Here is a 23650-nt window from a genome sequence, read left to right as displayed (position 1 = left end):
TTAGAATTATTTAATCTTCTTTATTATGTATTTATGGGCATTGAAAAAGACTTATTTCTGTGGTTGTTCATTGTGATGTTTGTATACACATTACGTAGAAGCGCATGTGTCCAGAAGAGTACATTGTACCCCTTAAGCTGAAGTAACAGGTGCTTGTTTCCTGTGTGATGTAGGTGCATGAATCTGAATATAGCTCCTCTGATATAGCAGTGAGGAATCTTAAGCATCAAACAATCTTTTTACTTCCTCTAGGCACTGTGGAAGTTATTTTGAAAAGGATTTTTCTCTTGACTTCACCCTCAACACAGTTAATACAGGTGTGTAAATATGTAGTTATATTTAGTCTGTTGATTTTGTATCTCTCTGTAATTATATCCTTCAGATTGAAACATTTTAAAATGGAGATGTAATGGGGGCTCCAAAACATCAGAAAGAAATGAGACTTTCAAGACTTATGAAACTTTCCAGCCATAGAAATTAAAAAATGACAAGTTTCAAAAATCCTTTCCCAAATTTACGGACAAAATTAACATTTTCATGGGGAAGATGTACTCTGGTTAATATGCTTGGAAAATAAACATAAATCTCTAGAAATGTCACTCTCATTAGTCATCTCCATGAAGTGTTTGACTTTTTCATGATTTGACTGTCTGTCAATCAAACAGTGTGTGCACTCTTCAGCAGTAGGTGTTTATCATTGCTTCAGTGGGTGGCAATTTCTAATGGTAACAGGCTTTGCATTGGAAGCCCCTGAGTGTTCTCAGTCCAACATTTTCTATGGAAGCTGCCCCGTTTATGTTGTAAAACCTTAAAATTTTTCTCAAACACTGTAAATTTTAGCTTAAACAATAATGGGTTGTAATATAACCTGTAGGCTTGTGTTTTTCAAAACCAACTTTAATAAGAGTTCTTAAATTATTCAACCTAGCTTAGATCCCAGCAAATAAAGGTAGATACAGATGATAGCTAATTGGAAATTGGACAAGGGGAAGTGGGCCTGTTTAGACACAGTTCCTTGGGAGCAATTCCAATCTTCATTGTTTATAGTCCTGTCCACTAGCAAAATACCAAAGATGAATCAGTAGTAGCAGCTTGATCCTAAAGAAACCATAAAGCTTCACTGATTGGCATGAGTTCACCAATGTGCCAAAAAGCAGCCAGAACAGCACAAGTTCTTTGTTTCATTTCTCTCTACAAAGTTACAACAAGCAAAGATCAGAGAAAAAAGCGAGGTGAACCAATCTCAGACTATCATTAGTGAAGACCAGCATCAGTGAAGCCCAAGGAATAGCCTCAAGCTGATCCCTCACCTGAGTATCATCAGTGTGGTCCAGCAAAGTGAAGTCCAACAAGGAGCAGTAAAGTGAACCAATGCCCAAGCATTATCCCCTGTCTTTTGGGTTATAGGTATATTTCTTTCAAACTCCATGTGTCTTCTCATGCATCTGATTCTGCATATATCACATGTGCTTCAAAAGACAGCTTCCAGAAAGACATCATGTGTTCTCAGCAAATCATGCTCTCAGATATCTGTTCCAGCAAAACATCTTCCTACTAGACAGTTTCCAGAAAAACATCACAGGACACAACTGGGTCTCCAACAAGACCAGAAGTTTATACTTAAATAGCCTTTTATACAATTTTGGTTTTGTTGACATCATCACAAACCCTACCTTCCAGCAATGTCCCCACCCCATTTTTGTTTATAGCTACTATTCACCAGTACATATACAACAGTTGGAGGTAGGTGATTGCTGTGCTTGATTTTATTTATTACACTGTGTATCCTGTCTTAAAAAATAAAAAAAAAATCATGAATGTCCTTTTGGGACTGAGTTACCTCACACAGGATAATATTCTCAAGTCCCTTCCATTTACAAGAAAAACTCATGATGCCTTGGTATTTAATAGCTGCATATCATTCCCTTATGTAGATGTACTTCATATACTTTATCCATTTTTCAATTGAGGAATTGCTAAGTTGTATCCAGTTTCTGTCTATTATGTATAAAGCTGTGATAAACATTGTTGGCCAAGTGTCTTTATGGGCTCTTGGAGGATCTTTTGGCTATATGTCCAGGAGTTTTATAGCTAGGTTTTGAAGTACAACTATTTCCAGTTTTCTAAGACACTGTCAAATTGATTTTCAAAGTGGTTGTACATGTTTGCATTTCCACCAGCAATACAAGTATTATTTACTTATAGATAAATATTAGTTATAAAATTCTGGATGTCCTTGCCACTTTCCAGAGACCCAAAGAAGCTAAAAAAGAAGAAAGGCAAAACTAGGATGCTTGAATCTCACTTAGAAGTGGAAATAAAATAGTCATAAGAAGCAAATGGTGAGAGGGAACTGTGTGAAAGAGGGTATGTGGGATTCAGGATCAGGTGTGGAGAAGGATAGGAGAGATGACCATGAAAATGAATGGAAATCTGCAATTATCAGGGATGAGGAGAACAGATGAAGAACAATTTCCTGTATCTAGGGGCCAGGGTGTCTGAGCTTGCTAGCATGATTACAACTGGAACAAATGAGAATCAGGGAGATCAGTGTATAGCAGTTTACCTGCATGTAAAATCATGCACAGTCATGATTATTATAGTAAAATTTTAAATTGTTATAAACCCAGCTATGTTATGTGAATATGTTTTTGTTTTAATCCAAGATGTCAGATACAGGGCTGTTTCAGATTATCCACAACAACTAGCTATGAGTGTATAATGCTTTAGGAGGGCTATAATTATTTCATTGGTTTGGAATTCTGGGAACTTTTGAGAGGGTATCGGTGTGAGAAACTCAAGAAGGCCTGTGATATCTGCTGTCAGTCTCTCCTGATGCTGTTCATGCTACTGGTTTTGATATTCTGGATAACTGTTTGGCTGTTTTGTTTGACTGCTGGTTGGAGATACCTGGATAGTAGAGATTGGATTTGCCAAAAGGAACCAAATGACCCTATTTGACAGGAAGTCATCTCCAGAGGTCTACAGAACTTTTCCTCTCTAACTTTTTTTCATAACTACTTGGTATTAGGTGGTTGAGAGGGATTGAATAAGTGTTGGAAGGGTGGTGGATAATAGAACCCAATAAAATACCCCAAAAGTATCTAAAGAGGTTTGTTGATACACAGATTAACAGGCAGAGTTCAATGGAAGAGGCTAAACTGAGCTGATTAAATTAAAGTTAGAAACTATTCTTTGGGACAGGATCCATCCAGTCACTATCTGCACCATGGAGCTAAGGCTGTTCCACAGCACTCTGTACATAGGACCTGCCAAGAGAGAGCTGGTCTATGAGGAGTAATCTCACTCCTGGGCTCAGAGGTGAGATCTCACATTCTCTCCAACAACTGTCCACAGTGGGACCAGCCAGGACTGCATAGGGCAGAGGAATAGTGGAGCTGCTGGGACAGGAACTGTCTGGTCACTATCTTCACGTGGGAGCTGGGCTAGTCCACAGCCTTCTGTACAGAGGTCCTGCCAGAAGAGAGCTGGTCTCACAGGAGTCCTGACACAGGACTACAAACCTATAGGAGGAACAAACTCTAGACAAAGACAGCAAGGACAGCTAACAACAGAGATAACCAGATGGTAAAAGGCAAGCACAAGAAACTTACCAACAGAAACCTAGGCTACTTGGCATCATCAGAAGCCAATTCTCCCACCACTGCAAGTCCTGAATACCCCAACCCACCAGACAAATAAGAATTGGATTTAAAATCACATCTCATGATGCTGATAGAGGACTTTAAGGAAAAGATAGATAACTTCCTTTAAAAATACAGGAGAACATGGGTAAAAAGGTAGAATCCCTTAAAAGACAAAAAATTCCTTAAATCACAACCAGAGAGGTAACAGAATTAAACAAAATTATCCAGGATCTAAAAATGGAAATATAAACAATAAAGAAATTACAAGGGAGACAACTTTGGATATAGAAAACCTAGGAAATAGATCAGGACTCATAGATACAAGCATCACCAAGATAGATAGAAGAGAGAATCTCAGGTGCAGATGATATCATAGAAAACATTGACACAACAGTCAAAGGAAATGCAAAATGCTCCTAACACAAGCATCCAGGAAATCCAGGACACAATGAGAAAACCTAAGCATAATACGTATGGAAGAGAGTGAAGATTCCCAACGTAAAGGACCAGTAAATATCTTCAACAAAATTATAGAAGAAAACTTCCCTAACCTAAAGAAAGAGATGCCCAGGAACATACAAGGAGCCTACAGAACTCCAAATAGATTAGGCCAGAAAAAAATTCCTCCCATCACAAAATAATCAAAACACCAAATGCACAAAACAAAGAAAGAATATTAAAAGCAGTAAGGGAAAAAGGTCAAGTAACATATAAAGGCAGAACTATCAGGATTATACCAGAAATCTTGCCAGAAGCTATGTAAATCAAAAGATCCTTGGCAGATGTCATACAGACCCTAAAAGAACACAAATGCCAGTCCAGGCTACTATACCCAACAAAACTAATTACCATAGATGGAAAAATGAAGATATTCCATGAAAAAACAAATTTATACAATATCTTTCTGCAAATCCAGCCATTCAAAGGATAATAAATGGAAAACACCAACACTAGGAGGGAAACTACACCCTAGAAAAGGCAAGAAAATATAACAAACCAAAAAGAAAATAGCCACATGAATACAATTCAACCTTTAACAACAAAAATAACAAGAAGCAACAATCTTTTTTTAAATATATCTTAATATCAATGGACGCAATTCTTCAATTAAAAAGACAAAGACTAACAGACTGGATGTGTAAACAGGATCCAACACTTTGATGCATACAGGAAACCCACCTCAGTGACAAAGATAAACACTACCTCAGAGTAAAATGCTGGAAAACAATTTTCCAAGAAAATGGTCCCAGGAAACAAACTGGAGTAGCCATTCTAATATCGTGCCAAAATTCTAAAATTTGATACTAAGCAGGGATGTGGTGGTGCACACCTTTAATCCTAGCACTTGGGAGGCAGAGGCAGGAGGATTTCTGAGTTTGAGGCTAGCCTGGTCTACATAGTGAGTTCCAGGAGAGCCAGGGCTACACAGAGAAACCCTGCCTCAAAAAACCAAAAAAAAAATTATTAAAATTTGACACTAAATTTAGTGTCAAAATTTTAAAATTGATTCTCAACTAAAAGTCATCAAAAAAGACATAGAAGGACACTTCATACAACAAAGGAAAAATTTGCCAAGAGGAACTCTCAATTCTGCACATCTACCTATGCTCCAAATGCAAGGGCACCCACATTCATAACAGAAACTTTACTAAAGCTCAAAGCACACATTGCACCTCACACAATAATTTTGGGTGACTTCAACACCCTACTCTCATCAATGGACAGAAGAATGAAACACAAACTAAACAGAACATAAACAGTTATGGACAAATTGGATTTACCAGATATCTATAGAACATTTCATCCTAAATCAAAAGAATATATACCTTCTTCTCAGCGCTTCATGGTACCTTCTCTAAAATTGACCATATAATCAGATACAAACCAAGCCACAACTGATAGACGATGGAAAGAATTTCATACATTCTATCATATCATCGTGGACTAAGGCTGGTCTTCAATAACAAGAAAAACAGCAGGAAGCTCACATAAACATGGAAGCTGAACTACTCTCTACTCAATGATAACTTGGTCAGGGAAGAAATACAAAAAGAAATTGAATACTGTTTTAGAATTTAAAAATAAATTAAGGCACAACATAGCCAAACTAATGGGACATAAATAAAGCACTACTAAGAGGAAAACTCATAGCTCTAAATGCCTCCAGCTTAACAGCATAACCGATAGCTCTAGAACAAAATGAAGCAAATATACCTAATGAGAGTAGACATCAGTAAATAATCAAACTCAGGGCTGAAATGAACCAAATAGAAACAAAGAGACATATACCAAGAGTCAACAAAACTACAAGCTGGTTCTTTGAGAAAATGAACAAGATAGATGAACCATTAGCTAAACTAAGTAGTTGGCACAGAGACAATTAACAAAATCAGAAGTGAAAAGAAGACATAACAACAGAAACTGCTGAAATTAAAAATATCGGATCCTACTATAAAATTATATACTGAACAAAACTTGATAATCTCCATTAGATAGATCATTTTCTAGACATATATCAGGTACTAAAGTTAAATCAGGATCACATAAAGCATCAAAACAGTCCCATAACCCCTGAGAAAATAGAAACAGTCATTAAAAGTCCCATGCAAAAACTCCCAGGATCATATGGTTTTAGCACAGTTTTATCAGACCCAGGAAAGTGAAAACAATTCTCAACATTATGAGAATTTCTGTGGGAATCACTGTTAGCCTTTTGTCTAAGTTATGCCCTATAGTTACATGGCTATTGTCAGGTAGGCTTGACTCTCTATAAGAGGGGCTGCTTGCCACCTATTCTCTCTCTCTCTCTCTCTCTCTCTCTCTCTCTCTCTCTCTCTCTCTCTCTCTCTCTCTTGCTCACACTTGCTCTTGCCTTCCTGTTCCTGCATTGTCCTCTTGTTCCTTGGCCCACCCCACCCCCATTCTCCATATGCTCATGACTGTCCTCTACTTCTCTTTTTCTCTTCTCTTCTCTTCTCTTCTCTTCTCTTCTCTTCTCTTCTCTTTCTGCCTTTCTCTGCCTCTACCAACCTCTTAATTCTCTTCCTTATTACTGGAATAAACTCTGTTCTATATTATACCATCATTTGGCTGATCCCTCAGAGGGAAGAGATGCCTCAGCCTGAGCCCACAGAGGTACCCCCTCCTCCATACATCACCACACATCTACCAAATGTATCCCCTGTCCCTTTAAATTTTTATAAAGAAATCAATCACCATCCATGACATCAGGCTGTACTACAGAGAAATAGTGATAAAAACAGAATGGTATTGATACACAGACAGGTAGATCAATGGAATAGCATCGAAGACACAGACATAAGGCCACACACCTATGGCCTTCTGATCTTTGACAAAGAAGACAAAACCATCCAGTGGAAAAAGACAGCATATTTAAAAAATGGTGCTAGTTCAAGTGTGAGTCAGTATGTAGAAGAATGCGAATTGGTCTACTATTATCTCCGTGTACAATGCTCAAGTCCAAGCAGATCAAGGACTTCCACATAAAACCAGATACACTGAATCTAAAGGAAGAGAAAGAAGGAAAGATCCTGGAACACATCATAACAGAGGATACTTTCCTAAATGAAATACCAATGACTCTTGCTCTGAGAATAATTATTGACAAATGGGATCTCATAAAATTGAAAGGCATCAGCAAGCAAATGACACAGTCAATAGGTCAAAATGGCAACCTACAGCTTGGAGAAAGTTGTCTTCCAACAGAAGATTCAATAGAGGGCTAATATCCAAAATATACAAAGGACTCAAGAAGCTAGACTCCAGAGAACCAAATAACCCTATTAACATGGGTACAGAGCCAAACAAAGAATTCTCAACTGAGGAATCTCAAATGGCCAAAAAGCACCTAAAGATATATTAAACATACTTAGTCATCAGGGAAATACAAATCAAAATGACTCTGAGATTCCACCTCACACCAGTCAGAATGGCTAAGTACAAAATTTCAGATGACAGCCGATAAAATATGTACCTGTGAAGATGGGTGAACAATTTTAAGCTAGACTTGGTGGCACGGGTCTGTAACTCCAGTCTTTGTGGGGCAGAGGGAGGAAGATCAGAAGTTACAAGGTATATGATCACACTGTGAGATTGTATACTGGAAAATCATATATTTGTTTGAGGTGCGGCTGATCCCAAGCACACATCTTTAATCTAAGAGTATTGCAGGATATTTAAACACACAGTGAGATTAAGTACTGGACAAATGTGTTTCTAAGTCTGTGTGTCCCAGTCCTACCATACACCTTTAATCAGAGAGCTTTCTGTTTCTTGTAAGCAATATTGAATAAAGTCAACCACAGGTCAAAAGGTGGAGAAAGCAACCAGTTTATAGGAAGTGAACCTAGGGGAAAAAAAACAGAGAATGGAAGGAGTCAGAAGAAAGAAAGAATAGAGACACACACAGCAAGTAGAAAGGAGGGACATTCAGTTGGAAGCGTTTTTCAATTGAGTGAAGAAGGGGAATTGTTCTTCCTTCTGGGACCTAGGTTGAGGAAGAAGGTGAGCTGGGTGCTTTCTTTGACTATTTGGACTAGGAGACCTTCAACATAACATGGAGCTCCTGAGTCTTCATTTGGTAAAGTCGAATATTTAGGATTTTGTTTTTAAACATTAATTGGGAATGTCAGGAATCTGTTGTTTTAGAGAGTTAAATACTGAATTTGGGATCAGAATTTAGTAAAAGAGAAAGTGCCTCAAAAAGGAGTCAATAAAACCTTGGTATAGTAGCCTCAGGTATTACAGACAAACCTAGGGATCCTCAATCAAAACTTTACCTGTCCCAGAGTGGCCTGGTGGCATGCCTATAGAGCACTTTCTTAAGAGCCTGCAAAAATGTATATTGGAATAACCCCAGGATCCAGGCAGGAAAGACCACCTTCAGTTTACACATTTGTCAGACTTATGTGTCCTTAGACAAACGCAGGAAACTTTGGAATGAAACAACTTCCTGGACAATTGCATAATCTGAAGGACATATTGCTGGTATTCTGGAAAGAGTTTATATCAACATAATTTTGCAAGAGTGAAATAGTAGGGAGAAAAATATTCCATGAAAATGCAAATAATGAGTCCCTTGTTCTACCACTGAGTGTCCCAATTTACATCTGACTACAAGATCAATTCCTAACTTAGATTCTCCCAAAGGAAACAAGAAAACTGTTTCCTAACTTATGCCCAGTTACTCATTAAACTCTGTCGAACTTCTAGACATCATCATCAAGCATTAGAAAGTAAAAATGGAGATTTCCTCTGGGGATAAATGATTTTACCTTCATCAGAGATATCCCAAAATCACCATGCAGATAAATACACTGAAGACAGACACAGATGACGCAATAATAAACTCTCTGGAGGATGTCATGTCCTGGTACCCTATTATTTTATGAGACTGGAAAACTCTGGGGTTACCTTCACAGCATTGCATGGAAAATAAGAAGCCATTCCGAATTTCCTTGCATTCTCAGGCAAAGAGTGTCAAGAAGAATTTCCTCAGTGTAAGAGGCAGCACAAGATATCCTTCTACAGGAGCTGTGCTCTGTAGCTTGCCTTTGGCCTGTGAACATGCTCATCCTGACTGTGGCTCAGAAGGTGGGATTCTTACAAGCATAAACTTCTGCTTAAAATTCTCTTCTCCCCTTTTCGGTGAAAATTATCTTCTTTTTTTAATTTATTGATATATTTATTTACATTTCAAATGATTTCCCCTTTTCTGGACCCCCACTCCCCGAAAGTCCCATCAGCCCCCTTCCCTCCCCCTGTTTTCCCACCCAACCCTTCCCACTTCCCTGTTCTGGTTTTGCCCTATACTGCTTCACTGAGTCTTTCCAGAACCAGGGGGCACTTCTCTGTTCTTCTTGTACCTCATTTGATGTGTGGATTATGTTTTGGGTATTCCAGTTTTCTAGCTTAATATCCACTTATTAGTGAGTGCATATCATGATTGATCTTTTGAGTCTGGGTTACCTCACTTAGTATGATGTTCTCCAGCTCCATCCATTTGCCTAAGAATTTCATGAATTCATTGTTTCTAATGGCTGAATAGTACTCCATTGTGTATATATACCACATTTTTTGCATCTACTCTTCTGTTGAGGGATATCTGGGTTTTGAAGCCTACATGATTCATTATTTTTTTTGAAGTCTGCAGTTTAACTCAATTAGGTTATTATGTTGCTCTCATCTCGAAGAAATACGTATTTTGAATTACCACTCAGCAGAAAACAGCATTCAATGTGACATCTGCATGTGAGATGTTGAATTTTATCTCACGGATGGAGGCCCCCGTGTTCCTTTAGAAAACATATAAACAGATACAATGTAGACTAAGAGTCAGCTAGGAAATGGTGCAATAGTGATTGTGGCAATAATTTTGGATGGAAGCTGGAGATGATGCAGGTAAGACTCTGGCACAGGACTTTTTAAAACAAAATTAAGATCAGGAACTCCAGGAATAAATTGAACTTGTTAGCAAGTTTTTTTACATGGAGGATACATATGTAAACCTATGTTCAACTGTGTGATCAAAAGAGAGTTGCTTTATCAGAAATATTTGGTTCTTTGTTTTGTAGATGAATAGTATAAAAATTCCTCAAATATTAACAACTTACTTTTCTACAACCAAATTCAGCTACACATCATTATTGGTTATTATGTGCAATCATACATGTTATTAATATTCACATTGTTTTCACATGTTACTACAGCATGAAGAAACTTTATTAAGTCTTTATGGTATATTTGTATTTTCTTTATATCAATGAAGTTATTTTGATGATTAAGTTACATACTGTTTGCAGGCTCCTTTCCCTCCTAATTATATGGAATTCTGATGAGAAAAATCTGAGAATGGAATATGTATATTTTTATTGTTTAAGTGATATTATTGAATAAGTGACACGCAATGTGCAGCCTACACATTGTCCTGATTGTAATGAATTCTGATGATGGAATCACATACTCATACTAGTCTCTTTCTTGTCTTTATTCATATGCACAGCCCATGGTGTGTTTAAATGTGTGTTATTGTGGAGGTTATTGACCTATGTGATCATAAAGTTGCAATTGTATTATAAAATTAATATTGAGGAGGGAATTATCCAGTAAGTATAGAATTTTATTCTGAGTTACAGCCTATGAACTGTTCAAGAAGCAAAGTTCCTGTAGTATGATAGAAGACAGTCTCACTTATCAAGATAAGAAATGATCCCAAATCAATTGGTAAGCATGGATATTGGAATGGATTCCTAAAGACAGCAGTGTTCCACATAATCATCTCATCAGGAATGACCTTTCCATGTCGGCTCATGGTACAACCCTGAAAACCACTGAAGAAGTGGCTCTTCAGATCCTCTTGCTTTGCCAGTTTGTGGTTGGAACTGTGGCCAATGTATTTCTGTTTGTCCACAATTTCTCTCCAATCTTGACTGGTTCTCAGCAGAGGCCAACACAGGTGATTTTAAGCCATATGGCTGTGGCCAATGCCTTGATTCTCTTCCTCACTACATTTCCAAACAAGGTGGTGGCTTTTGCTCCAAGAAATCCTCAAACAGACCTCAAATGTAAATTAGAATTCTTCACTCGCCTAGTGGCAAAAAGTGCAAACTTGTGTTCCACCTGTGTCCTGAGTGTCCATCAGTTTGTCACTCTTGTTCCTGTTAATAGAGGTAAACTTATTCTCAGAGCAAGTGTCTCAAAATTAGCAAGTTATTCTTGTTGCAGCTGTTGGTTCTTTAGTGTCTTAAATAACATCTACATTCCAATTAAGGTCACTGGTCCACAAATAACAGATAATAACACTGACTCTAAGAGCAAATTGCTTTGTTCCACTTCAAGATTCAGTGTAGGCTATTTCATCTTGCAGATTTTCCATGATGCCACATTCATGAGCATCATGGTCTGGACCAGTGTCTCCATGGTGCTTCTCCTCCACAGACATCACCAGCGAATGCAGCACATCCACACTCCCAATCAGGACTCCAGAGGCCAAGCTGGGATCAGAGCAACCCACACTATCCTGATGCTGGTGGTCACATTTGTTAGCTTTTATTTTCTAAATTTTATTTGTGTCATCTTTCACACCTTTTTTCTAGATTCTCATTTGTTCATGAGGAATGTTAGTGAAGTTTTGGTCATAAGCTTCCCCACAATTTCTCCCTTATTATTGATCTTCAGAGACCGTAAGTATCCTTGTTTTGTGCTCTTCAACTGTTGAAAGCCAGAGTCACTAAAAATGCCAAATACAAAAGAAAGCTTTACTAATACCATTGAATACTTTAATTCCATAAATATGTTTTAAACATCTATGTATGAACAGGCCATGGTGCACTCTACTGCTCATTACATCAAGAAGAAAGAGGCAAAAGCAGACTTGAGAGGTTTAATCTCTCAGGACCAGGGAGCATACCAAGATCCAAACTGGACATCTTCTCCTGACAGGCCTTGGCACATTCTTTTACTCTGGACCATGGTGAAATTGTTTTTCAATCATCAGAAACATCTGCCTATCAGACAAGAGACAGAAGGTATCATAACAATGAGGAGGCAAAGTTGTTACTCTTTCTGTCAGTGGCTTCCTCAGTCACAAAACTATTTTCTCAGAATATTAAGATCAAGCATCTAACACTTCCATCTGCCTGAAAATGACCAAAGCATTATAGAGAACAAGGTAAAATTTGAAGTGGTTATAACTGTCAGTGTGATGAAACTCAAAATATGACATGTGGTACTTAACTCCTGTGAACAAAGAAATATTTTAATTTTTATTTTGTTTATATATATTAGATGTGTATGTATTTCTGTGGATTCTATCCCCCTAAAGAAGAATATGTCTAATACCCCTAGAGCTGGAGTTACAAACATGTGTAAGTCTACAAATATAGTTTCTAAGAATCAAGCTATGAACCATTGCAAAAGCGGCAAGGGTTCTAACCTGCTGAGCCATCTCTTTCTGGTCCCAAACTTAGTAAATTATCCAACCCAATTGACAATTCACTTCCAATTTGATGGGGAAAATTGCTAAGAACAGGTATAATGAAAGAGCTTGAAATAATAGAATATGAAACAACAGTTTGTAAGTTCTATATTGAGGAATAGATTCACACTGAGTTACAAAATTAATATTGAGGCTTCAAGTAACTTTTCACAGATTGCGATCAAGACATGGTACTCTCCTGTTTTACAGATTTGCACCAACACTAAAACTGACAAATCTGTAGCACCATGTCTTGATCATAACACTTCTCATAATAAGAGTAAGCAAGAAATCTCAGCATTCAAAGCACTCTCCACTTAGAACTGAGTACTTGAGTTAGAGCTCCAGAGCCTACTTAGTGAAAAGAACAAACTCTTTTAAGTAGTACTCTGACTTCCACAAATATGAGCTTGAACATGTACACACAAAGTAAAGAAACCAATTATAGTTTCTTTTTTAATAGTTTGTTTTCTATTTTTTCTATTGTTTATTCGATGTATTCTTTATTTACATTTCAAATGATTTCCCCATTTCCTGGCTCCCCCTCCTTGAAAGCCCCATAATCCCTCTTCCCTCCCCCTGTTTCCCAATCTACCCAATTTCCTGTCCTGGTATTCACCTACACTGCTGCACTGAGCCTTTCCAAGACCAGGGGCCACTCCTTCCTTCTTCTTGGGCATCATTTGATATGTGAATTGTGTCTTGGGTATCCCAAGCTTCTAGGCTAATATCCACTTATCAGTGAGTGCATACCATGAGTTTCTTTTGTGATTGGGTTACCTCACTTAAGATGATATTCTCCAGTTCCATCCATTTGTCTAAGAATTTCATGAATTCATTGATTTTTAATGACTGAAAAGTACCCAATTGTGTATATATACCACACTGTATCCATTCCTCCGTTGAGGGACATCTGGGTTCTTTCCAAGTTCTGGCTATTATAAATAGGGCTGCTATGTACCCTTATTACATGCTGGGGAATCCTCTGGGTATATGCCCAGGAGTGGTATAGTGGGGCCCTCCAGAAATATCATGCCCAGTTGTCTGAGGAACTGCCAGACTAATTTCCAGAGTGGTTGTACCAGCTTGCAACCCCACCAGCAGTGGAGGAGTGGTCCTCTTTCTCCACATCCTTACCAGAACCTATTTTCTCCTGAGTTTTTGATCTTAGCTATTCTGACTGGTGTGAGATGAAATCTCAGGGTTGTTTTGATTTGCATTTCCCTGTTGACTAAAGATATTGAACATTTCTTGAGGTTCTTCTCAGTCATTCGATATTCCTCAGATGAAAAGTATTTCTTGAACTCTGTACCCCATTTTTAATGGTGTTATTTGGCTCTCTGGAGTCTACCTTCTTGAGTTTTTTGTATATATCGTATATAAGCACTCTATCAGATGTAGGGTAGGTAAAGAACTTTTCCCAATTTCTTGGTTGCCATTTTGTCCTTTTGACAATGTCCTTTGCCTTAAAGAAACTAAATAATTTTATGAGGTCCAATTTGTCAATTCTTGATCTTAGAGCATAAGCTATTGGTGTTCTGTCACTTGGACTTGAGCTTAGTAAAAGAAGATAAGAATGGTTCAATTTGCATTCTTCTGTATGCTGATCTCCAGTTGAACCAGCACCATTTGTTGAAAAGGCTATCTTTTTGACAATGGATGGTTTAGCTCCTTTGTTAAAGATTAAGTGACCATGGGTGTGTAGGTTCATTTCTGGGTCTTCAATTCAATTCCATTGATCTACTTCCCTGTCACTGTATGAATACCATGCAGTTGCTCACACAATTGCTCTGTAGTACTGCTTGAGGTCGGGGATACTGATTTCCCCAGAAGTTCTTTTACTGTTGAGAAGAGTTTTAGCCATCCTGGGATTTTTGTTATTCCAGATGAATTTGAGAATTGCTCTTTCTAACTCTATAAAGAATTGAGTTGGGATTTTTATGGGAATTGCATTGAATCTATATTGCTTTCTTCAAGATGGCCATTTTTACTATATTGATCCTGCCAATCCAAGAGCATGGAAGATTATTCTATCTTCTGAGGTTTTCTTTGATTTCTTTCTTCAAAGACTTGAAGTTTTTGTGATACAGATCTTTCACGTGTTTGGTTAGAGTTACACCAAGATACTTTATATTGTTTGTGGCTATTGTAAAGGGTGTCATTTCCCTAATTTCTTTCTCAGCCTGTTTATCTTTAGAGTATAGGAAGGCTACTGATTTGCTTGAGATAATGTTATATCCAGCCACTTTGGTGAAGTTGTTCATCAGCTGTAGGAGTTCTCTGGTGGAGTTTTTTGGGTCACTTAAATATACTATCATATCATATGCAAATAGTGATAATTTGACTTCTTCCTTTCCAATTTGTATCCCATTGGCCTCCTTCTGTTGTCTAATTGCTCTAGCTAGAACTGCAAGTACTATATTGTATAAACATGGAGAGAGAGGGCAGCCTTTTCTAGTCCATGATTTTAGTGAGATTTCTTCAAGTTTCTCTCCATTTACTTTGATGTTGGCTATTAGTTTGCTGTATATTGTTTTTATTATGATTAGGTATGTGCCTTGAATTCCTGTTCTTTCCAAGACCTTTAACATGAAAGGATGCTGAATTTTGCCAAATGCTTTCTCAGCATCTAATGAAATGACAATGTGTTTTTGTTTCCTCTGAGTTTGTTAATGTAGTGTATTACATTGATGGATTTTCATATATTGAACCACCCCTGCATCCCTATGATGAGGCCTACTTGATCATGGTGAATGGCCTTTTTGATGTGTTCTTGGCAAGAATTTTATTGAGTATTTTTGCATTGATATTCATAAGGGAAATTGGCCTAAAGTTCTCTTTTTTCTTGGATCTTTGTGTGGTTTAGGTATCAGCAAAATTGTGGCTTCATAGAATGAGTTGGGTAGTGTTCCTTCTGTTTCTATTTTGTGGAATAGTTTGAAGAGTATTGGTATTAGGTCTCCTTTGTAGGTATGATAGAAATCTGCACAAAAACAATCTGGTTCTGTTCTTTTTTTGGTTGGGAGACTGTCAATGAGCACTTGTATTTCTTTAGGGATTCTGAGACCATTTAGATGGTCTATCTGATCCTGATTAAACTTTGGTAGTTGGTATCTGTCTAGGAAATTGTCCATTTCATCCAGATTTTCCAGATGTGGTGAGTATAGGCTTTTGTAGTAGGATCTGATATTTTTTTAATTTCCTCAGTTTCTGTTGTTATATCTCCCTTTTCATCTCTGACTTTAATAATTTTGATACTGTCTCTGTGCCCTCTCATTAGTCTGGCTAAAGGTTTATCTATCTTGTTGATTTCCTCAAAGAACCAGCAAATTGTTTTGTTGATTCTTTGTATAGTTCTTTTTGTTTCAATTTGGATGATTTCAGCCCTGAGTTTGATGATTTCTTGCCTTCTACTTCTCTTGGTGTATTAGCTTCTTTTTGTCCTAAAGCTTTCAGGTGTGCTGTTAAGCTGCTAGTGTATGCTCTCTCCAGCTTCTTTTTGGAGGCACTCAGAACTATGTGGTTTCCTCTTAGCACTGCTTTCATTGTGTCCCATAAATTTGGTTGTGTTGTGCTTCATTTTCATTCAATTATAAAAAGGTTTTGATTTCTTTCCTTATTTATTCCTTGAAAAGGTACCATTGAGTAGAGCATTGTTCAGCTTCCATGTGCATGTGGCCTTTCTGTTGTTTTGTTGCTATTGAAGACCACCCTTACTTCATAGTGATCTAATAGGAGGCATGGAATTAGTTTGATCTTCTTATATCTGTTGAGGTCTGTTTTGTGACCAATTATATGGTCAATATTGGAGAAGGTACCATGAGGTGCTGAGAAGAAGGTATATTCTTTTTGATTTAGGATGAAATGTTCTATAGATATCTATGAAAGCCATTTGGTCCAAAACTTCTGTTAGTTTCACTGTGTCTCTGTTTAGTTTGTGATCTGTCCATTGAAAAGAGTGAAGTGTTGAAGTCACCCACATTTTTTGGGTGGGGTGCAATGTGTGCTTTAAGCTTTAGTAAAGTTTCGTTTATGAATGAGGGTGCCCTTGTATTTGGGGCATAGATGTTCAAAATTGAGGGTTCTTCCTGGTAAATTTTCAATTTGACAAGTATAAAGAGTCCTGTCTTTTTTGATGACGTTTGCTTGAAAGTTTATTTTATTGGATATTAGAATGGCTACTCCAGCATGTTTCCTAGGACCATTTGCTCAGAAAAGTGTTTTCTGAGGTAGTGTTTGTCATTGACACTGAGATGCATTTCCTGCATGCAGCAAAATGTTGGGTCTTGTTTATGAATCCAGTCTGTTAGCTTATGTCTTTTTTATTGAGGAATTGAGTCCAATAATGTTAAGAGATATTAACAAATAGTGATTGCTGCTTCCTGCTATTTTTGATGCAAGTTTTATGTTTGTCTAGTTATCTTCTTTTGGGTTTGTTGAAAGAAGATTAATTTCTTTCTTTTTCTAGTGTGTAGTTTCCTTACTTTTGTTAGTGTTTTCCATTCATTATCCTTTGATGTGCCGAATTTGTGGAAAGTTACTGTGTAAATTTGTTTTTGTCATGAAATACCTTGGTTTCTCCATCTAAGGTAATTGAGAGATTTGCTGGATATAGCAGCCTGGGTTGTCATTTGTGTTTCCTTAGGGTTTGCATGACATCTTCCCAGTCTCTTCTGGCTTTCATAGTCTCTGGTGAGAAGTCTGGTGTGACTCTTATAGGGTGTACCATTACATGTTACTTGACCTTTTTCCCTTACTGCTTTTAATATTCTTTCTTTCTTTAGTATATTTGGTGTTTAATTATTATATGACGGGAGGAATTTCTTTTCTGGTCAAATCTATTTGGAGTTTTGTAGGCTTCTTGTATGTTCATGGGCATCTCTTTCTTTAGGTTAGGGAAGTTTTCTTCTATAATTTTGTTGAAGAATTTACTGGCCCTTTAAGTTGGAAATCTTCAGTCTCTTCTATACCTATAATCTGTATGTTTTGTCTTCTCATTTTGTCCTGGATTTCCTGAATTTTTTGGTTCAGGAGCTTTTTGCATTTTGCATTTTCTTTGACTGTTGTATCAATGCTGTCTATGGTCTCTTCTGCATCTGAGATTTTCTCTTCTCTCTCTTGTATTCCATTTTTGATGCTTATATCCATGACTCCTGATTTCTTTCCTAGGTTTTCTATGTCTTGAGTTGTTTCCTTTTGTGATTTCATTATTGTTTCTACTTCCCTCTTTAGATACTGGATTGCTTTATTTAATTCCTTTACCTGATTTGCTGTGTTTTCCCTTAATTCTTCAAGGGCTTCTCCCTGTGTGCTTGTGTTCTCCTGTATTTCTTTAAGGGAGTTACTTATGTCCTTCTTGAAGCCCTCCATGAAGCCCCCCTTCAGCATCATGACCTATGATTTTAAATCCAAATGCTGCTTTCGTGGTATGTTAGGGTATCCAGGACTTGTTGTTGTGGGAGTATTGGGTTTGAATGGTGCCATATTGTCTTGATTTCTGTTAGCAATGTTCCTACATTTGCCTTTTGCCATCTGGTTATCTCTGGTATTAGTTGGTTTTGCTGCCACTGGCTGGTGCTTGACCCTCTTTGTGGCTACAGGCCTATCTCAGCAACCCTGGATGAGCTGCTTTCTCCTGGGACAGATTGCTGTGGTGCTGCCAAACTCCTGGGTGCACGTGGAGTGCTGGTACTGTGTGTCCCAATAGATCCTCTACTCTGGTGATCCCTACCAGTCTGCCTACCAGATGCCCCTCTACACAGTCACAGGAGCACAGATGTCAGCACTTCCCCTCCAAGTGCGGGACTCCCTCCAACTGCATCCCTGCAGCACAGATGACCCCCAGCAGGGTAGGTGCCCAGCTGGCTCTTTGTGGAGCTGCTGAGTTCCTGGATGCAGGCAGAGTCCTGGTGGGGCAGGTCCCAAGCGATCCCCCACTTGAGTGATCCCTACCTACAAGTCTGCCCCTCCACTCAGTGACAGATACAAAGATGGTGGCACCCCACCTCCAAGCACAGGACTCCCTATAACTGCCTCCCTGCAGGGCAGATGACCCTAGCAGGGTAGGGCCCCAGCTGGCTGGCTGTGTTGCTGCCAAGCTCCTGGGTGCCTGGAGTCTTGGCAGTGTGTGTCCCAAGTGATCCTCTACTCTAATGATCCTTGCCTACCAGTCTGTCCCTCTCACAGTCATGGGAGCAAAGATGGTGGTGTCTCACCTCTAAGTGTGGGCCCATTTTACTTTTTTCATGGGAGAAGAGGCCCTTGGGCCCATGAAAGTTCAATACCCCAGTGTAGGAGAATGCAAGAGCGGGGTGGTGGGAGTGGGTGAGTGGATGGAAGCACAGCTTCATAGAATGAGGAGAAGTAGGTTAGATAGGGAACCTCTGGCAGGATATCAGGAAAGGGGATAACATTTGAAATGTAAATAAATAAAATATCCAATAAAAAATAAAAGGAAGACAATCATGACATGCTACTTTTGGTATGCACTTATTGTCATCCATAATAGTGTCGTGGTTTATTGATACTGTTTATAGGTAGGGCAGTCTCTGGGTGGCCTTTCCTTAGTCTCTGCTCTACACTTTGTCTCCTTTTTTGCTCCCTTTCTCAGAGGAACCAAAGCACCTCCAATTTAGTCCTCCATCTTCTTGAGCTTCCTGTGGTCTATGAAGTGTAACTTGTTTATTCTGAGCTATTGGACTAACATCCACTTATCAGTGAGTGCATACCATGTGGGTTCTTTTCTGATTGGGCTACCTGGCTCAGGAGGACACTTTCTAGTTCCAGCCATTTGCCTCAGAATTTCATGAATAAATTGATTTAAATAGCTGAATAGTACTCCATTGTGTATATATACCACAGATTCTGTATCTATTTCTCTGTTGAAGGACATCTGGGTTTGGTTCACCTTCTGGCAATTATAAATAAGGCTTCTATGAACATAGTGGAGCATGTGTCCTTACTACATGTTGGAGCATCATGTGGGTATATGCCCAGGAGTGGTATAGCTGGGTCCTCAGTACTATGTCTAATTTTCTGAGGAACCACCAATCTGATTCCCAGAGTGGTTTTTCCAACTTGCAATCCCAACAACAATGGAGAAGTGTTCCTTTTTCCCCACATCCTCTCCAGAATCTGAAGTCCCCTTAGTTTTTTATCTTAGCCATTCTGACCAGTGTGAGTTGGAATCTCAGTGTTATTTTGATTTGCATTTCCCAGAAACTAAGGATGCTGAACCTTTCTTTAGGTGCTTCAGAGCCATTCTAGCTTCCTCAGTTGAGAATTCCATGTTTGGCTCTGTACCCCATTTTTAAAGGGGCTATTTGACTCTCTGGAGTCTAACTTCTTGAGCTCTTTGTATACATTGGGTATTAGTCCTCTATTGGATGTAGGACTGGTAAAGATCTTTTCCCAGTTGGTTGACTGCATTTTGTCCTATTGACCATGTCCTTTGCCTTATAGAAGATTTGCAGTTTTATGAGGTCCCAATTGTTGATTCTTGCTCTTAGAGCATAAGCCATTTACGTTCTATTCAAAAAAAAATTTTCTGTGCCCATGTGTTCAAGATTCATCCCCACTTTCTCCTCTATAAGCTTCTGTGGTTCTGGTTTTATGTATAGGTCCTTGATCCACTTGGACTTGAGCTTTGTATAAGGAGATAGACTGGATTGACTTGCATTTTTCTGCATGCTGACCTCCAGTTGATCCAGCACCCTTTGTTAAAAATGATGCCTTTTTTACACTGAATGCTTTTAGTTCCTTTGTTAAATATCAAGTTACTATAGGTGTGTGGGTTCTTTTCTGGGTCTTTAATTCTATTCTATTGATCTTCCTGCCTGTTTGCATACCAATACCAAACAGTTTTTATCACTATCGCTCTATAGTAGAGCTTGAGGTCAGGGATGAGGCAGATGCTAGCAGCCAACAATTGGACTGTGCATGGGGTCCCCAATGGAAGAGTTGTAGGGTGGTTCAGAGGAGCTGAATAAGTTTAAAGCCCCTTAGGATGAACAAAGGTGTCAGACACCCAGACACCCCAGGACTCCCAGAGACTAAACCATCAACCAAGGGGTACACATTGTTCCAGCCAAAAATGTGGCATAGGAATGCCTTAGCATTGGAATGCCAGGCATCAGTGTGAGGAGTGGGCCTTGGTCTAGTGAAGGCTGAATAGATGCCCCAACAAAGGGAAATCGAGGGGTGGGGTAGGTTGGAGTGGGTTGGGTGGAGAGGCATATACTTGGAGGCAGGGGATGAGAGGAGAGGTTGGAGGTTTTCAGGGAGGGGGAAAACCAGGAAAGCTTTTAGCATTTGAAATGTAAATGAACTTTATATTCATGAAAAATGAATAAATAAATAAATAATAAAATAAAAATATAGAAAAAAATTTTAGTTTTCAATTATGTGTGTGAGTATTTTGCCTCTTTGTGTGTCTCAGCACCATGTCCTTGGTGGCTTCTGTGGAGGTCAGAATGGGGAATCAGATTTTTGGAAAATTGTGTTAAAGTTGGATATAAGCCTCTTGTCCCATACCTGTAGTTAAAATAATAACATGTTCATATACAATAGCTCTGATTTGATACAAACCAAACCTCTCACTACAACTGCCTGTAGTGCCACTTCCAGAGAATCTGATGTCCTCTTCTGACCTTCAAAGGTCGGAAATAACATTATATAGAAAAATTGTATAAATATTTTAAGTGTCTTGTACTGCCTATAAGTGTGCTGTGCCTTTTGAGGCCACAGGATTAGGATAATTCTAGAGATGGACTTAGAGCAAATTAGGGCCTTTAACCTGGGTCTTGAGAGCCAAACACCAGTCTTCTGCTGGACTAGCTAACATTCTGGACTCCAGAGCCAGTTCTCCACCCTAGACGCTGTGGGTTTTGGAGTGTTTTTTTGTCTTATCCACTCCTCTAAAACTTGATTTTCTTGGTGCATTGGCACACAGTATATGCTGAGACCAGGGTAGAGGATGGGTGTCCTCTCCAATGAGCAGGTTTTACCTTCCATGATCCTCTGATTTGTTCTTTCAGTTTGCAGTTGGTCCCTGTCAACCTGGTCTATGGCATAGTGTTGATAATGGTTTAGAAGATGCCTTGTTCTTCTCTTCCCAAATCTTCAAAGGACCTAACTAAGCCGTCTGACTTATTTATCAATTATGCTTGTGTTTTTGAGTTCAGAAATAGTAGACCTGAACATTCTCTTGTGCCAGGTTTTAAAAGATATTATTTATTTCTCATTGAAAGTTTGGTTCTATACAAATCATGGAGAGCCTGATCACAGAACAGAACCTAAAAGCCTACTACTCTATTAAGAAGAATTTCATCATTAATTATAAGATGCTGACCACCATAGGTGAAGCAAACTTTTCAGTGGTGAAACTGGCCTTCATATCCCCACATTGACTTCTGTGGCTGTAAAAATTCCCCAAAACTCTAAGAAATACATCTCAGTCATCTGCAGGGAAGTCAGAATTATGAAATCCCTTAGCTGTACTAATATCGTCAAACAGTTTCATGAGGTCCAGAGAAGAGAGATCACCTACCTGATGATGGAGGATGCCTCAGGGTGAGAGCTACTAAACTCCATCATGCAAGCAGGGACTTTAGAGGAAAGTAAGACTCAAAGAATATTTGCCCAGTTAGTACATGGACTGCAGTACTGCCATGACCATTACATTGTGCATATATACATTAAGGCCAGCAATACTTTGATCAATTGCAGGGGGAAGCCAAGCTGTATGAATTTGGCCTGGTTGCTAAAGTGATTCTTGGGCAGAAGCTGGCTGGTTTCTGTGGCACACTGCCCTACTGTGCCCCAGAACTCATTCAAGAAGAGAAATATGAGGGAATCCTTGTGCATAAATGGAGTTTGCCTTTCCTATGGAGGTCTTTTGAGAAGGAAGATCATACCTGCAAATATCAGCATTCTTCCTCATATTTCCATTGATACTTTCAATATTACAATCGATATGCTGATAGTAATTCCCTGAAGGAGACCCAACATCCATTGAAGCATGAGGCGCTTGATGATCAGGACAGTGAGGCACGTTTACCACCTATTTCTACAAGGACTTTCCCAGGCACCCCAAGCCCAGCATTGTCAGGACCATGAGAATAATCATATATAAGCCTTACAGGAATATGTCCTTCTGCAGTCCTCACAGGAGCTCTCTGGATCCTTGCACATACCTAAGAATGTTACCCTCACAGGTTTCATCTCTGGAGGAGAGCCTCATGGAGGAAAAGAACTTCCCTCAGGAAGAAGCCATGAAACGGGAACAGGTTCATAGTAATAGTATTGCTATGGGGATTTTAATGTTCAAATTGTCTCATCAATAATTCTGATGGAATGGAACTCAGGCATATCCAATGGGCCCTTTACTTCCTGTGGATCCTGATGCCTCAGATCCTCGTTAGGAGCGCTGTAATGCTGTTAGCATTTGTGGTTTACTCCAGGTCTCTTATGTCCCAACAGGCCACTTTGTAGCCAAAGATGACCTGAAGCAGGATCCTCATCTTCCTGTCTCGATATCTCCAATGCAGTGATACTCATTTTGAGCCATTCTTCCCTGTCTAGTATCTAAAAATCAAGTCTAGAATAGACAAGAATAAGTTCCAAGATGTGTGGTATCCTGTTTGTAAAAGTACGTGTGCATTCTAAATATGTGTAACTATCAGATTAAAGGTCTGGGGCTGAAGAGATGTGTATATGGTAAAGTGTCACAGTGCAACAAAAGGACCCTGTTGAAAATAATTTGAGGCAGCATATTTGTGGAAAGCATTTTCCCCATTAAGATTAGTCTTCCCGAGGATTTCGGCGGCGGCAGCGGCAGCGGCAGCGGCAGCGGCAGCGGCAGCGGCAGCGGCAGCGGCAGCGGCAGCGGCAGCGGCAGCGGCAGCGGCAGCGGCAGCAGTGGCTGCTCCAGCTGAAGGGCCATCAACAGTGGAACCAAGGCATCACAGGGACCAGTTAGGCCCTGCGCCCACGACCACTGACCTTCGCT

The 23650-nt window shown here is 39.1% G+C and overlaps 1 protein-coding gene and 1 pseudogene across 1 annotated transcript; both read left to right on the top strand.

The window, feature by feature from the left end:
• The first annotated feature begins 10965 nt into the window (after positions 1-10965).
• LOC127683165 (vomeronasal type-1 receptor 2-like) lies at positions 10966-11883 on the top strand. Its single transcript, XM_052180180.1, has one exon. The coding sequence runs from the start codon at positions 10966-10968 to the stop codon at positions 11881-11883; it is 918 nt and encodes a 305-aa protein (XP_052036140.1).
• Positions 11884-21908: 10025 nt separating this feature from the next.
• On the top strand, positions 21909-22985 carry LOC127665500 (sperm motility kinase X-like; annotated as a pseudogene).
• Positions 22986-23650: the final 665 nt, after the last annotated feature.

This window comes from Apodemus sylvaticus, chromosome 1 (assembly GCF_947179515.1).
Source record: "Apodemus sylvaticus chromosome 1, mApoSyl1.1, whole genome shotgun sequence".
Taxonomy (NCBI): domain Eukaryota; kingdom Metazoa; phylum Chordata; class Mammalia; order Rodentia; family Muridae; genus Apodemus; species Apodemus sylvaticus.
This window is presented reverse-complemented; position numbering and strand designations above follow the sequence as displayed.

What these genes read in the sequence shown, in the direction of transcription:
- LOC127683165 (XM_052180180.1), top strand. Translation starts at nt 10,966, where the DNA reads ATGTCGGCTCATGGTACAACCCTGAAAACCACTGAAGAAGTGGCTCTT.